The sequence below is a fragment of the Zootoca vivipara genome, chromosome 12, assembly GCF_965207765.1.
Source record: "Zootoca vivipara chromosome 12, rZooViv2.hap1.1, whole genome shotgun sequence".
Classification (NCBI taxonomy): Eukaryota; Metazoa; Chordata; class Lepidosauria; order Squamata; family Lacertidae; genus Zootoca; species Zootoca vivipara.
In genome coordinates, this window is record NC_142595.1 from 3,189,490 (window position 1) to 3,204,406 (window position 14,917).

The 14,917-nt window shown below is 50.0% G+C and overlaps 1 protein-coding gene across 1 annotated transcript; it reads left to right on the forward strand.

Annotated features, from left to right (window-relative positions):
* Positions 1-7,466: 7,466 nt before the first annotated feature.
* On the forward strand, positions 7,467-13,481 carry LOC118094539 (uncharacterized). Its single transcript, XM_060282063.2, has 17 exons — positions 7,467-7,629; positions 7,966-8,107; positions 8,189-8,307; positions 8,439-8,588; positions 9,012-9,154; positions 9,299-9,413; positions 9,525-9,661; positions 9,847-9,966; positions 10,100-10,214; positions 10,591-10,725; positions 10,878-11,042; positions 11,335-11,493; positions 11,602-11,706; positions 11,824-11,929; positions 12,142-12,204; positions 12,475-12,657; positions 12,748-13,481. Exons 1-17 carry the CDS (start codon positions 7,540-7,542, stop codon positions 12,780-12,782), a joined length of 2,082 nt encoding a protein of 693 aa, XP_060138046.2. The 5' UTR covers positions 7,467-7,539; the 3' UTR covers positions 12,783-13,481.
* The last annotated feature ends 1,436 nt before the right edge of the window (positions 13,482-14,917 follow it).

Sequence of the window (14,917 nt, forward strand, 5' to 3'; positions counted from 1 at the left end):
AAAAAGAGAAAAGGGTCTTTTGGTTTGTGAAAAGTAAGCTAGTAAGGGAAACCTCTACACACTTCCCTGGAGGGATGCCCCGTAATTCCAAGGAAAAGGAACCCAGGCTAAGCGCAGGCACCCCTGGAGTCATGTGCCACTCAGAGATGGGGATGTTCACAACCGTCCCTCTTCACCATCCTGCCCCACTTCCTCATCAGTTCTCTGCAACTGCATCTCACCTGCAACCTCCAGCGGCTGAGACAAGATCCAGGCTAGGGAAACTCATGAGAAAATGTTAAGAAGAAGAAATAAGAGCGAGGTCTCTGCCAAAGTCATAGAATCATAGAATCATAGAGTTGGAAGAGACCACAAGGGCCATCCAGTCCAACCCCCTGCCAAGCAGGAAACACCATCAAAGCATTCTTGACATATGGTTGTCAAACCTCTGCTTAAAGACCTCCAAAGAAGGAGACTCCACCACACTTTTTGGCAGCAAATTCCACTGTCAAACAGCTCTTACTGTCAGGAAGTTCTTCCTAATGTTTAGGTGGAATCTTCTTTCTTGTAGTTTGAATCCATTGCTCCGTGTCCGCTTCTCTGGAGCAGCAGAAAACAACCTTTCTCCCTCCTCTATATGACATCCTTTTATATATTTGAACATGGCTATCATATCACCCCTTAACCTTTTTCTTCTCCAGGCTAAACATACCCAGCTCCCTAAGCCGTTCCTCATAAGGCATTGTTTCCAGGCATTTGACCATTTTGGTTGCCCTCCTCTGGACACGTTCCAGCTTGTCAGTATCCTTCTTGAACTGTGGTGCCCAGAACTGGACACAGTACTCCAGGTGAGGTCTGACCAGTACGGTGGTACTATTACTTCCCTTTATCTAGATGCTATACTCCTATTGATGCAGCCCAGAATTGCATTGGCTTTTTTAGCTGCTACGTCACACTGTTGACTCATGTCAAGTCTGTGGTCTACCAAGACTCCTAGATCCTTTTCACATGTACTGCTCTCAAGCCAGGTGTCTCCCATCCTGTATTTGTAGATCATAGAATCATAGAATCATAGAATCATAGAGTTGGAAGAGACCACAAGGGCCATCCAGTCCAACCCCCTGCCAAGCAGGAAACACCATCAAAGCATTCCTGACAGATAGCTGTCAAGCCTCTGCTTAAAGACCTCCAAAGAAGGAGACTCCACCACACTCATTGGCAGCAAATTCCACTGCCGAACAGCTCTTACTGTCAGGAAGTTCTTCCTAATGTTTAGGTGGAATCTTCTTTCTTGTAGTTTGAATCCATTGCTCCGTGTCCGCTTCTCTGGAGCAGCAGAAAACAACCTTTCACCCTCCTCTGTATGGCATCCTTTTATATATTTGAACATGGCTATCATATCACCCCTTAACCTTTTTCTTCTCCAGGCTAAACATACCCAGCTCCCTAAGCCGTTCCTCATAAGGCATTGTTTCCAGGCATTTGACCATTTTGGTTGCCCTCCTCTGGACACGTTCCAGCTTGTCAGTATCCTTCTTGAACTGTGGTGCCCAGAACTGGACACAGTACTCCAGGTGAGGTCAGTCAGCCCGTTACAAATCCACTGAATGGTAGCATTGTCTAGCCCGCATTTTACCAGCTTCTTTACAAGAATATCATGGGGCACCTTGTCAATTGACTTCTCTGGTCAGAAAAAGGGCCTACCATACTTCTGATTTTTGTTACATCCTCCCCCCGCCCCCCCAGCCTTTTAAGAGCTTCCTTTCTTCAAGACTATCTACACCCTCCTGCATATTTAATTTTGCATACCACTTCTCAATTTCCTGCTTCACCACCTGCAACATTCACTTTATTTGTCCTGAAACAGTCACTTGGCCCTTGAGCAGAACGTGTTTCTTCCGAGGCCTGGGAGGAGGATTTCCTTCCCACTGGTTGTTTCCTGAATAGGATTTTCAGGTCCACCAAAAAATTATAAGGTCCACGGTCCAACTTCTTCCTCTGTGGGACCGGTGGCTTCCGGTGCAGCCAGCCCCAGAGAGTTTGAAGGTTCAATGTCCACCACAGGTTTCGGATCCTATGGCTTCTTTCCCACTTCTTATATCACACCAGGTCACAGGCTGGAACGGATACCTTTAAAGATAGGGGAGAAAATGGGCAGGGCAATTGCATGTTCATGCAATTCGTTGTTTCCCATTCTCCTTCATCTCAAAAGGGAACGTCCTGGTAATCACTTGCTGATTCATAGCAAAGAGACCATCAAGGGGTTCTCCTGGATCCGAAACAGGAACTTACACAAGGTAGCCGGGTTCAAGGAGCTAACCCTTTCAAAGTCAGATTTGGGTTAGTCAGCAGGGAAACCTCACACTTGAACTGGCAAGTAGGATGAAGAAGCTCCATGCAAAATACAATCGCCCACAACAGCTCCCAAAGTCATGTTCTGAGCCTCCTGCACAGGGAGGACAAATCCTCCTCTTCTTGCTGCTGCTGCTGCTGCCGCTCAAAGGCATGCTGGCCATCATTGGGCCACAGAATCGAGATTCTCCACTGTCCTCCAATGGGGTTCTCCTCTCTGTACCAACACTCCCAGATCCCACAGCCTTCACTTCATTCACATACAGTCTGTAGGGTTTAAAGGGACTGGGCAATGCCGGCGCTGGTGGTTCAGCTAGGGATGTCTTCAAAGGCGTTTCTCATTTCTATAGTCCATATAGTCAAGGAACCTTTTTGGGTTAATGTGTTGTAATGTGTTGCTTCTCCCCTTCTTTCTGGTATCCAATTCTTGCCAAATCCAGCAAAGTCCTAAGAAAGCTCTCAGCACCTTTGAGAACTCAGGTTGGGCATGTCAAAGGTGGCAAACAAGTTCCTTGCTTCAGAATATGCCCTAAAAATGCCACTTGCTTCTGGTAAACCAGAGCCTTTTCCCTCGAGACTTTATAGCTTCTCTTTTTTTAACTTGGTTTCAACGCCTCTAAGTTGGGAGAATGAAAGGACGAGGATCAACACTTCTTTTAGCCGTCCACAAGCTCTAACTGTCAATTTAAGTGGTTCCGCTTCTGTTCTGAACTGAGACCTTCAGAATGCAGGGCTCCAGCAGTCTAGCAACACTCCAGATTCCAACTCAATGCTGATAGGGGTAACTGTAACAGTTGAAGCCACCCCCTGAGTCTGTCCAAACAATAGGATCCACACTTCCAATCTTAGGTTCTGGTACAGTGGAATGATTTAATTGATCATTTTATTCTCCTTTCTTTATTGCTTCTCATGTAGAGAGCATTAGAATCCCAACTGGCTCTTTCAGGTTTTTTTTTAAAAAACTTCTCACACCTATCCTCCAGGTCACTGGCTCTCTGATCGAATCTGCCTGGCATCATGAAATCATGGATCTGCTAAGCTGGAGGGTACCCCTAAAGGTCATCCATTCTAACCCCTTTGCAATGCAGGCGATGTTAATCAAACATACATAGCAATGTCAATGCTTCTCAACGTGGTGATATCAGTTTGTTAATGTTCATTCCCGCTTCCAGTTTCTGGGATAGAGACTTCAAAGTTTGAGATAGTTCAAAGGGGATTACTTGGCATTTTAACCCATTCCTTGTGTTTTGGAATAATTTGAGGCAAGGGACAAAGTCACAACGAAATGCAAGCTGAATAATCTTCTTCACACTTGGGATTTTCTCCAAGGAGCTCAAGATGGCATACACAGTTCTCGCCTTCTCATTTAATCCCCACAACCTGGCCCCAGGTCAGCCAGTGAGCTTCAGAGCTGAGTAAGGAGGTATTTGAACCCCTGTCTCTCCCAGGGCTACCTCTTCTGAGAAACAGAGAAGCTGCTCAATTCTGCTCCTGATGAGCAGTTGTTTTGGGGGTGGGGGTTATGAAAAAAAACTGCAAGCATTCTATGATGTCACAGTAGGGGGCTTGCAGGCGCTGGGCAACAGAAGTTGGTATGAGGGTTACACAAATCTTAAGGTGCACACATAGCTGACATGCACCCTGGGGAAAAACCAATCCTTCACTTTCAGAGCATCATCTCTGCTCATCACTACATTCCAAGCAGAGATCTTTGTTTAAAAACAAACTCTTAGTCAGTTTTCCAATAAATCGGCTCCTAACCCTGACTCGTGAAGCTGGTTCCTCTGCTGAGAATATGTGTGCTAAAGGTGGGGAGAAAAGACAAGGTCGGACCACAATCAGCAACTGGAATACCTGAAGATGCCGTTTTCAAGAAGAAAAAAAGGAAAGGAGCAGAAGTGAAAACCAGACCTGAAGTCCTTTGGAAACCCAGGTCCTTAGTTCCAGGTGGTAGGAGAAGGTGGGCCCATTATGGGGAGTTTTTCGATACAGTGGTACCTCGGTTATCAAACAGCTTAGTTCATAAACAACTTGAAACCCGAATGCTGAGAAACTGGAAGTAGGTGTTCCGGTTGTTTCAAACTTTTATCGGAAGACGAACATGCTCCGTTTTGAGTCCCCCTGTGTTTCCTGTTGCGCTGCTCATGTGTGCCCCCCTCCCCCCATTGTAATTCAAGCCTTCCGTTTCCGATTGCAGTGTTCCGAGGTGATATTTGGAGCTTACATTTAGTGCTTTTTTTTGTTATTTATTTTGCGGTTTGGGTTTTGAGGATTTTTCAGTTCATTTGTTTTTTTGACTGTGTGGATCCCAGTTCAGCTACTGATTGATGGATTGTGTGACTGCGAAAACGGATAAAAGACCCCCATCCAAACCATGACTCTCATCAGTGGAGGTAAGAAAATGAGGAAATCAGGATCCGAGACGGCTTCTGTAAATCCTGGACAGTCCCTGGGAAAGGGGGACTCTTGGAGAGTCTATGCAGAGACGGAGGGAGGCTCTGCCAAGTCCTGGGTGTCTCCAGCCGAGGTCCCAAGGCCCAGGTGGCCGAGGAGGGAGAACCAGAAGGGCCAGGGAGCCCGGAGGTCCTCCTTGGGAATCAGGGGCTGCCCAAGGCCTGGCTGGACAGAGGCTCCCTGACCCTCAGGACAGTCCTGGAAGCCAGAAGGGCCTCATCCAGAAGCAAAGCCCCAGCTGGGGTGGCTACCTGGCCTTCCAAAGACGGATCGGTTCCCTTTTGGGCACACAGAGTCCCCTGCTCCCTTTGGGACGCCTTTGGGAATGTTCTTGAAGTCCATAGAAATCAAATGTCCAAGTTTCCCCCTCACCCTAACCTGCATGTCTTGCGCAGCCTACCTGGCTATGCACCTCGCCAGAAGAGTCCGCCCTCCCTAGCTGGCTGATGGACGCTCCAGGCTAGCCAATAGCCAGCTGGTTCTTCTGGGGTGGGCGGAGCTGCTGCTGCTGCTGCTGCCAATGGCTCCCAGAATAGCAGCCAGACCTTTCCTGGAGCAGCAGCCTCTGCTTGCAAAGCTCCGTCTCCCTCGGCCTCTCGCTGCCCAGGGGGTCTCAAGGGTCTCTGGGCTCCTTCCCACCTCTAGAATGGATGGCGGGGAGGCTGCAAAGGAGGCCTTCTGTCCCTGAAATGGCTGTCAGAAAGGGTGGCATACAGATTTAAGAAATCACCACCACCACCTGCCATTCCCTGGGCATTAAAGCACCATCCATTTCTGATATGGGAGCTCTCAGAGAAGCAGAATTTCTTGTTCTCTCTTCCTTCTCTTTTAGATGGGTTTCCACACTTGTGATTCTTCTGGCAGGCAGAAATTCAGCAGGTGGGGAGCCTTTGCCAGGCACTGCCTGCTGCTGCTGCCTGTGGGGCCAGATAAGCCCCCCAGGGGAATCGGAGAGGGGCTTGAGCCCCACAGCCCCCCTGGTGTTGGGCATGAAGGCCTACAGGGTCAGTTGCTGCGTCTCTGTCCCAGAAGAGCTGGGGGTGGGGAAGGGCAGCGTGGCCCCAGCAGGACAGGACAGGACAGGACTTGCCTGGGGACATCTCAGGCCTCTCCTTGGGCCAAGGGAAAGGGGCTCTTCCTCTGCCTTGTTCCCCCGCATCCCTTCCATTGGGTGTCTTGTCTTTGGACTTTCCTAACCTGAGGACAGGACTTGTCTCCCCCCCTTCTTTGAAATCGATGCCAGCTGCTTTGGGAGACAACCAGAGTCTGCAAAGCAGGATACAAAGAACAGGAAAAAGTATTAAACTCGTATAAATATCACCCTCGCGTTGCATGGCTCTAGCCACTAGGCCACACGGACTCTCCTAGAACCTTGGCCCTGAGGCCGGGAATTCCACATTCTCAACTGACGTTGCCTAGCAACGGAACTTGTGACCGTTTGAACAGAGCTTCCTGCATCCTCAGCATCTCGAGGTTGGCAGAGGTGGCCTGTAGTGACCTTCGCTCAGTCACTACATTAGAAGATGGCGTCCCAAAGAAACCTGGAGGTAAGCGGAGGTTGCCATGGCCAGGGGACTTAACTCTGGAACCTAGATTAATGGTATCTCCAAGTTTGGCAAAGAGCTATACCAAGTCAAAGAAAGGGTTGAGCTTTGGAAGGGGAGAAGGAATGCCAAAAAGGGAAATTCAGCGTCCTATATTGCAGTCGGTTGAATCTTATTTTGAACAGAGGATTCCTTCTGATTTATGTGCATGTGAATGTGGGAGAGGCTTCCTTTCTATTTCTACATGCTGGATGTTCTCCTTGTACTAGAGTTTGCAGGGAAAGGGGGAAAATGAAGAAGAAGTAGAAGAAGAAAAGAGAGAGGGAGCGGCTGGCCCAGTGGAGGGGAAGGGGGTGCCAGATGGAGCTGGTTTTTCTGCAGAGCTGAGGCAGGGAGACCTGCTGCCCACCTGTCCACAGAGTCCATGGCAGGGAAGGGCTGCTCCCAGGTGCAGGCGAGGGAGAGAGAGACAGGAGGCCTGGCGGATGGGAAACAGCGCCATGGCCTCTGCTGAGACAGGCCAGCTCCCTCAGGGCTCCTCTCCCCCAACTGTCATCTGGAGGCAGCCATTGGATCAGCATTCTAGACACTGGGGTCTGAGCTTGGGAGTTGTCTTTTCCTCTGCCCTCCTTGCCCCCTTTCCTTGTGGGTTTTATTTCTGTTTGTCACACTGTTAATTACAAGAGAAGTCTGCCATTAGGGAGTTTCTTGCATTTGATTTCATGGAAGGCTCTCTTGGAGCCTTTTTGGCTTAAGAGAAGGGTACAAATGCTCTAAATGGATGGATGGATGGATGGATGAATAAGGTCTCTAAGGAAATGGAGGACAGAGATTTTCAGTTTGTTTCCCAACCTACCTCGTCTGTGCTTTCCTGATCATGAATGGGTCTGATCCATTCTTCACATTCTGATGTTCCTGTTTCTCTTATCTCATGGACAGGGAATTGATTTCGACGAGGATCAAATATCGGTAATCAGCCTGGAAGATGAGGAGGATCTTTTTGCAAGGTAATCCTATGTGAACCACTCCCCCCCCCCCGGGTCCATTTCTATGGTGCTGGTGCTTGGGGTCTTTGAAGGATGGAAGGCAATAAAACCTTTTTACAAATGTGCTCCTCCTCTCTCCCCTCAGCATCTCAACCACAGGTTCTCTGGGTGCGGCTGATCCTCCTCTCGACGGCTTCAGAAAGGACCAGCTGAAGGCTAGAATAATGGATGTCGTCACCAGGATGAAGAGTGGGAAGATCCGAAGGAAGGCGCTCCAAGATCTTTCCGCCCTCCTGCAGAAGATCCAGGAATATGTGAGTTACTGAAGGGAAGCATTGCAACCATGCAGGGCTGACAAGGCCTTCAGGCTGCCCCTTCTAGGCCCACCCTGCAAGGTGCCCAAGGGACAATCGGGCATCCCAGCACATAACCCATTTTGAGAACAGAGCTGGGCCATAGCAGAGCAAATCCTAGTGAGTAAAAAGCACACACCAGGAAAAGAGGGGTGGGAAGTCAAAAGAAATGGTTTGTTTTTTTCTGTATAGGATAATAAATGTTTTGGAATGCTTTGAAGATTTAATAAGAATGTTATAGGGAAAATGGTGATGGGTCTCTTCTCTTATCAATCACTTCTCTGGGTCTCTTCTCAGCCATCGGTAGCGCTTCCTGCATCCTCCCTTGGCCAACTGGTGGCCATTTCCTGTCTGTGTGCATTGGATCCAGACCCGGAGTGCAGGCAGCGGGCAGCAGAGGCCCTTTGCCATCTTCTGCCCATCCTACGGCGCAAAGAAGGTAAGACTGGAAGGAGTGCATTCCAGCATCATGGGGTGGGGTGAGCAAGGCCCGAACTAACCCTTTGGCTTTCCTTTGCAGAGACGCTGGCACGAACGTCGTGGAGCCAAACACTCCTCATCCGAGCTCAGAAGGTCCTCCAATCCACCGGAGGAGCGGTTCCTGAATTGTTCCTGAATAATTGTTACTCTCTTGCCAGGGTAAGTCGCTGTCACACAAGGCACAGTGGTCTCTCAAGCCACATGCTCTGGGTTCCGCAGAGACAGCACCTGGGCTTTCTGCTCCCCAGCCCTGACCTGTGGGCCTCTCTGACCTTCCTCTCTTGCTTCAGGTCTTTGGTGCCTATCTTCCTGAGGAGCAGCTCTTGGAGGCCATGTGCTTCCTGGCCAGCGATCTGGTTGTCGAGAGCAGCTTCAACCCCTTGGACATCTCCCACTTGCTGCAAGAGTTCATCAAGCAGTTTAGCGGCACAAAAGTGGAGGTAAGGTGTCTGCAAAGGTAGGAGAGAAGAAGATTCTCCACTTTGCTGTAGGGGAGGCAACCTCATGCCATTGGGTGGCCAGGACACATGTTTGTTTAGAGAGGCCTGGCAATGTCAGGACAGGAACCTCAGCCAAGGGTCCTGAGAAACATGGGTCCAGCAATGGGGAATCCTCGTCCTGCTCCTGGGAGCAGACTGGCAAGCTTCTTCTCTTGGCCAAGAATGGATAGGGGGGGCAACTGGCGCCCTGGAGCTGCCTGGGTCCAAAACTCCCAAGGACCCTGAGTGGTACCTTCGAAGGAAGATGGCTGTGGTGGCACAGGTCAAGGGGGGCCCCTCTTTCTATGAGGGATGGAGGGATCCTCCTGCAGACAGCCCCGCTTCCTTGTACTCTCCCAGCAACCCTCTCCTTTTCTCTGACAGGTGGAGGTGCTGCTGGAGGCCTTCTATAAGATCACCCAGGGGCCTACAGTGCAGGGCAGAAACATGGCCGCCTTTGCTTTGTCCATCATGCCACACCAACACCTGGCGAAAGTGGTTGCATACCTCCTCCAGTTTCCCTTCAGGTATGGAGCCCTCCTGGCAGGTTCTACTGGGCTAATAGGTGCAGGGCTTGCTCAGAAAGCCCTTGCTGCCATTTCCTCTCTGTGTGGCATGGCAGCAAGCAGAAGACTTAAATCTGACCATTGCTCTTGTTTTTGCATTCACAGAGACTGCGAAAGAGTATGGAAGGAGGTTTTGGCATCGGCCGACCAAGAACAACTGCTCCATCTCATGGCCGAGCAGCTTTACCAAAGCCCCTTGGCGGAATCTGCCACCCAAGTGGTAAGGACGACCCACCTGGTTTCTGGCTTCCTTCTTCCCAGGGGAATATCCAGGGGTTTCTGGATTCTGCAGAAAAGCAGGGAAAGTGACTTGCCCCTCTCTCTCTTCCAGCAACATCTCAGCAGCCTGTTGCACGCCATCCTCAGGATGGAGGTATACAAGGCAGCTGTGCGCCGGAACTTCCCGCAGCTGCTGATCGCTCTCCTGGGGATGGTAGTCAACTTCCACTACGACCAGGAATTCCTTGGGTGAGTAGTGTGTTGCAAAGACGCCAATGGAGTCCTTTTCCCTTCAACCTCGGGGGGTTGCCAGTCCAGCTTGGTTTTCCAAGGGAGGCTCTCCTTCAGGCTGCTGCTAGGGAGCAAGGATGGGGAAGGAATTGGAGTGGGTGGCAATGACCCGCCTGCTAAAACTGGCCTTGCTTTGGTTACAGAGGGGCTAAGGAAGTTCTGCACCTCCTTCTCGGCACCACCGGAGAGCAAGTAGAGGCGGCCATCATCGACCAACTTTTCTGCCGGGAGAATTTCAGCCAGGGGTTGTCTGCCATGGTGAGGTAAGAGGAAGAACACGATGACCTTCCCCAATGGTCTGGCAAACGGAGGTCAAGTCACGGGATCGGATTGTGCCCCTGTTGGCTTCTTGCGGTGCCTTTCCCTTCCTTACCCAGATCTGGTTCTCCATTTCAGAGCTGTCGGAAAGCGACACTGGTGGATCCCTCCCATGGTGGAAAACATCACCGCTGCTCTCGAGGACCAGGAGTTTGCCGGAATGCCACAAGTAGCGGCAGCTATCTACATCGAGGTGAGGGGGGCTGACGCGGGAGGAAATGGGTGCAGCAAGGAGGCCCTGGCTTGGTTTCTGCCCAGGGTTGGGCTTTGTGTTCTTCGGCTCCTTTTGTGCCCTTGGTTCTCCAACCAGCCTCCATCAGAATTTGGACCTTACAGCTGCCTTTAACTTCCATATTCTGTGGTTTATGTCAAGGCTCCTTTGAGCCTAAGGGCTGTTGCCTGTTTTAGTGCTCCTCAGAGTAGACCCATTGGATTTGATGTACATGACAAACTTTGGTCCATTCACTCCAGTGGCTTTGCTGTGTGCAGAACTGCAGGTGGTGGATAAAAGGAGAGCCTGCCTCAGCCTCTCATCACTGAAGACTTTCTTTCTCTTTGGGCCTCTTTAGCTGCTCAGCTGCCGTCTGCAGGTCTATCCCTGTGAGGAGACACTGGAGCAGCTCCTCACCTGGCTGAAACATGACCACCTGCAAGTCCGGAAGCTCAGCGTCAGAGGGATATCCCTGCTTCTGGACTCTGACATGGCAAGTGATGCTCACAGGGAGGGAGGGGGGCACAGATCTGGATTCTAATCATGGCCCAGCACTCTTTTGCTGACCGAATGCTGAAGGGCCTGTTCTCAAAGAAAAAGCGTGGGGCCTTTCAGACCTTTGAAAATATTCTCTCTTTTGTGTAGGACCCTTTGCTTCTGCGGCTGTCGCTGCTGGATTTCCTCCCTGATGCAGAAGCTGATGTCTTCCCAGAGTTGATAGAGCTGGTAGACCAAGCCTACCTGTCCAGGGAGCTGGGAGAGGAAGACCTGAAGATGCTGGCGGCAACCTACTGCGGTCTGGCTGCCCATGTGAGTGTTAGGGAACACATGACATCACACAGGGTGGATAGGAATGCTTTGGAAGAGGAAGGCTGGTGTTTAGACTGGCATGCAGCGGAGATCTTCTGGCTTCAGGAGGGTGTTCCTCTGGAGCACCTTCTCTTGGAAGCCTGCCTGGAAAACACAGGGGGAGAGTCACCCCTGCCCCCAGTCTCCCTCAGGAGGAGGATAGGGGGCTCAGCAGCCTCAAAACACCTCGGTGGACAGGAGAAAGGAAACGGATCTGATGAGAAACACAACCTCTGATCTTTTCTGCCTACAGGAGGAAGCCTCTGCCCGGGCATCAGCCATCCAACATCTGGGGCTGCTTCGGGGCTGGGTGAGAGACCAAGGGCTTCCCATAACAACAACAGAAGAAGCAGCCGTTAATGAACTGGTCGCCGTCCTCATTCACCTCGAAGACGAGGACGAGGTGGCCAAGGTGAGGGCCAAGGAGGTGGACTTCTGCAGTAGGAGGGAGGGATTGTTCTCAGGAGCTTCCAAGACTATGTCCTGCAATTTGTAACCCTCTTCTCTTCTTGTGTTGCAGGCCGCAAGGAGGGCTCTTTCCCATCTAGCCCCGCAAGTCAAGTGGTGGGCGCATCCCGACAAATTTAGCCTCCACTTTGCTCTCCACCAGGCTGCCAAGCATCTGGTAAGGTCACTCTGCTTTGTTGGCAGCTTTGCCCAGGGATGTCTTTGGGGGTGACAGGCTCTCCTGCCGTGCTCTCAAGCCTCTCTGATGCCACTTCTCCTTTGCCTTTGCCAACAGAGCAAGACCTTCAGCAAGAACATCCTTCGGAGTGCTGCCTTGACATGTACGAAGCCGCCTGCCAACAGGCTGCCAGCAGTCTCCAGGGTGGCAGCTCTGCTTCTGGGTAAGTCAAGCAACGTCCTTCCCTGGTAGGGATGGACAGAAACGTCTGGGTAACGATGGCAGTGAGGATGGGCATGTCCCCAGGCCACCTTGCTCTGAGTGCTCCGCGAGGGTGGAGGCCTCTAGACGCATACCTGTCCTCCTGCCGAGCTGCCTCTGTCTCCGCTTGCTTTGCACCGAGATGACGTCCCTTTTCTTGCCCTGTCTCTCTAGGTCATCTGGCTTTCCGGAATGCCAGTTTCATCCAAAATCAAGACATGGCATCCTATGGTACATGTAAGTGAGACTTACGGAGGGCAGGGAGGGATGCTTCTTCTGAGAAAGGGCTTTAGGGGAAGGCGGCTTCCCAGGTGTGTGTGCAGACAGAGGTGCCACAAGATGAACATGCCAAGAGGATTGGAATGTGACTCCACTGCTCTCTCTCACACACAAATATCCCCCTAGCCCACACCCTGGTCCTGGGAGGAGCTCTGGTGGGGGTGCTTTGCAAGCTTTTGCCTGGTGAAAAGCCGATTCCTTGCTCAACCTTTCTCCCTTGCCACTCAGGGCTGGAAGAGATGCAGCAGCACGAGGAAGAAGGGCTCAGGCGGACAGGGAGGAGCTGCCTGAACATCATGCAGCGGGCCTGTAAACATTGGCAGAAAGGCAGGGTCCAGCGCCTTGTGAGGAGGCTGCTCCGCTGTGTTCACAGGGAACCTTACCCGCAGGACTTCCTGAGCTGCATGCCAGGTGAGTGAGGCATCTGGTTGGGTATTTGGACGTCTGGTGGGCTCCTTGGAGGTGACGTTTCCCCCCAAAAACCCTTTCTCCTCGTGACAGAACGTCCGAAGTTGCGCCAGGCCAAGGCAACGTGAACATCAGCGTTGTGCTGCAGAGATACCATCTTCTGCTCTCCGTGGGATCCACTCTGGACCAGCGCCAGGAACATCAAGGCCATCAGGATCGACCAAGAGGAGTGGTGCTGCCCTCACGACCCTCCATACATAGCGGTAAGAAACCTTTTGTTGTTGTTGTGGCTTTATGGAGCTCCCCCGGTCGCTGGTGTATGCCCAGGGTCCGGTTCCTTGCTCTCTGCCATCCTCTTGAGTGGCAATCCCCCAGCAGCAACTTTCTTCCATTTCTTTGTTTGGGGTGGGCAACAAGAGGGTCTAACATTCCTGAGATTTAGTACCTTTTCTAACAGAATCTCTTTTCTCTCTTTCTTGCATGAACGGCGGCCTATCTGCTGGAACCTGGGAGAAGACGTCCGGAGAAAAGAAGACCCCTGGAAGAATGTCATCAGCCGGGAAAGGAGCCGCCGGGAAGACGACATCTGCAACATAGTGAATTTGAGGATTGGACACTTTCTATTGACTCTTTCAGCACTCTAAACAGCAAGCGGGACTTTTATTAGTTAGAGAGGTTAAAATTGATGTATAGAATAGGATAGGCAAAATAGGGAGCATTCAAGGGTAGATAACACTATACTACCGGTAGATAGCATTTTGTATATTATTTTTGTCTTCATACTTGTAATTCTTTTAATAAAAATATATATTTTTTTAAAGGGTAAATACGGGTCTTATGGTTTATGCTGAAATGTAAAAAAATCATTTTGTAAAAAATGAATAAAAAATATTTTTGTTAAAAAGAGAAAAGGGTCTTTTGGTTTGTGAAAAGTAAGCTAGTAAGGGAAACCTCTACACACTTCCCTGGAGGGATGCCCCGTAATTCCAAGGAAAAGGAACCCAGGCTAAGCGCAGGCACCCCTGGCTCGTAAAGGGCATTCCAGGAGAGCCTGCAGGGCTGGTTTGTGATTCACAAAGTTCCAGTGACAATATAAAAGTGGAGAGGGGACCTGCACATTATTCCTTGTATCAGGGGTTCTACAAAAGCTGGAAAGTTACTATTTCCCAAAAATGAAATCTTAGGATTATATTTGGTGTGTATGTGTTATCCCCCTTGTTCAATTGCCAACACCCAGTATTAGGATTGTAAAGATAAAGGGACCCCTGACCATTAGGTTCAGTCGTGACCGACCTTGGGGTTGCAGTGCTCATCTCGCATTAATGGCCAAGGAAGCCAGCATATAGCTTCCAGGTCATGTGGCCAGCATGACAAAGCCGCTCCTGGCGAACCAGAGCAGCGCACGGAAACACCAAGAGGACTGTAGTGATCCCAAAATGATTATCTTCTTTTCCAATGTGCCTGTAATAAAAACAAACTTTCCTCTGAATTGTTTAGAATTACCTTTTAAAAAGCAAAACAAAAATTGGACCACTTGCTGTTTACTGTTTCCACAATTTTTCGTCCTTATTTGTATGATGCATAAAGATAAAAAAATCTGGGCCTGCTTGCTTTATCCTATGTAAAACCTTTCTCCTACATACCTGGTTTCCAAGACCCTTGATATTTGAAGAATGATTATTGAGACTCCCTATTATTAATTGAGTAAATTATGAAAAACTTGGCATTCCTTGACAGGAAGCCAGCCAACGGCTCCAGAGAAACCCGCAAGTAAGGAGTGAAGGGACCACACACACACACACCGGGCCAATCTCAGCAGTTGTTATACTGAAGGTCCCCAGAGGTAGAGTTGCTGGACACAAGTTTTTTTTGTTGAGCTTTTTAAAGTTCTGCCCAAAGTTGTTGAGCTTTCCTTGCAAGATCTCAAAAAGGGTGGTGGTGGTGGTGGTCCAAGCTATTTTAAAGGAAATTCACCAAAACTTACACTACCAACATGGGCTGCCATACCTCCAGATTTTCCTGGACAATTCAGCGATTTCCACCCAGACAGTTTCCAACAGCCAAATTCCAGCTATGTCCGGAAAATTCCACACATATGACAACCCTACCCAAAGGTGCCACTGAGATATCAGGGACAGAGCCTTCTTGAATTTGCCTATTTAAAAAAACATCCTTCTACACAAGGTACAAATTTTATGAATTAGTGACACAGAAATGTTGTTTAAAAAAAGAAAAGAAAAAAAGGAGCATGTACTAAATCAGC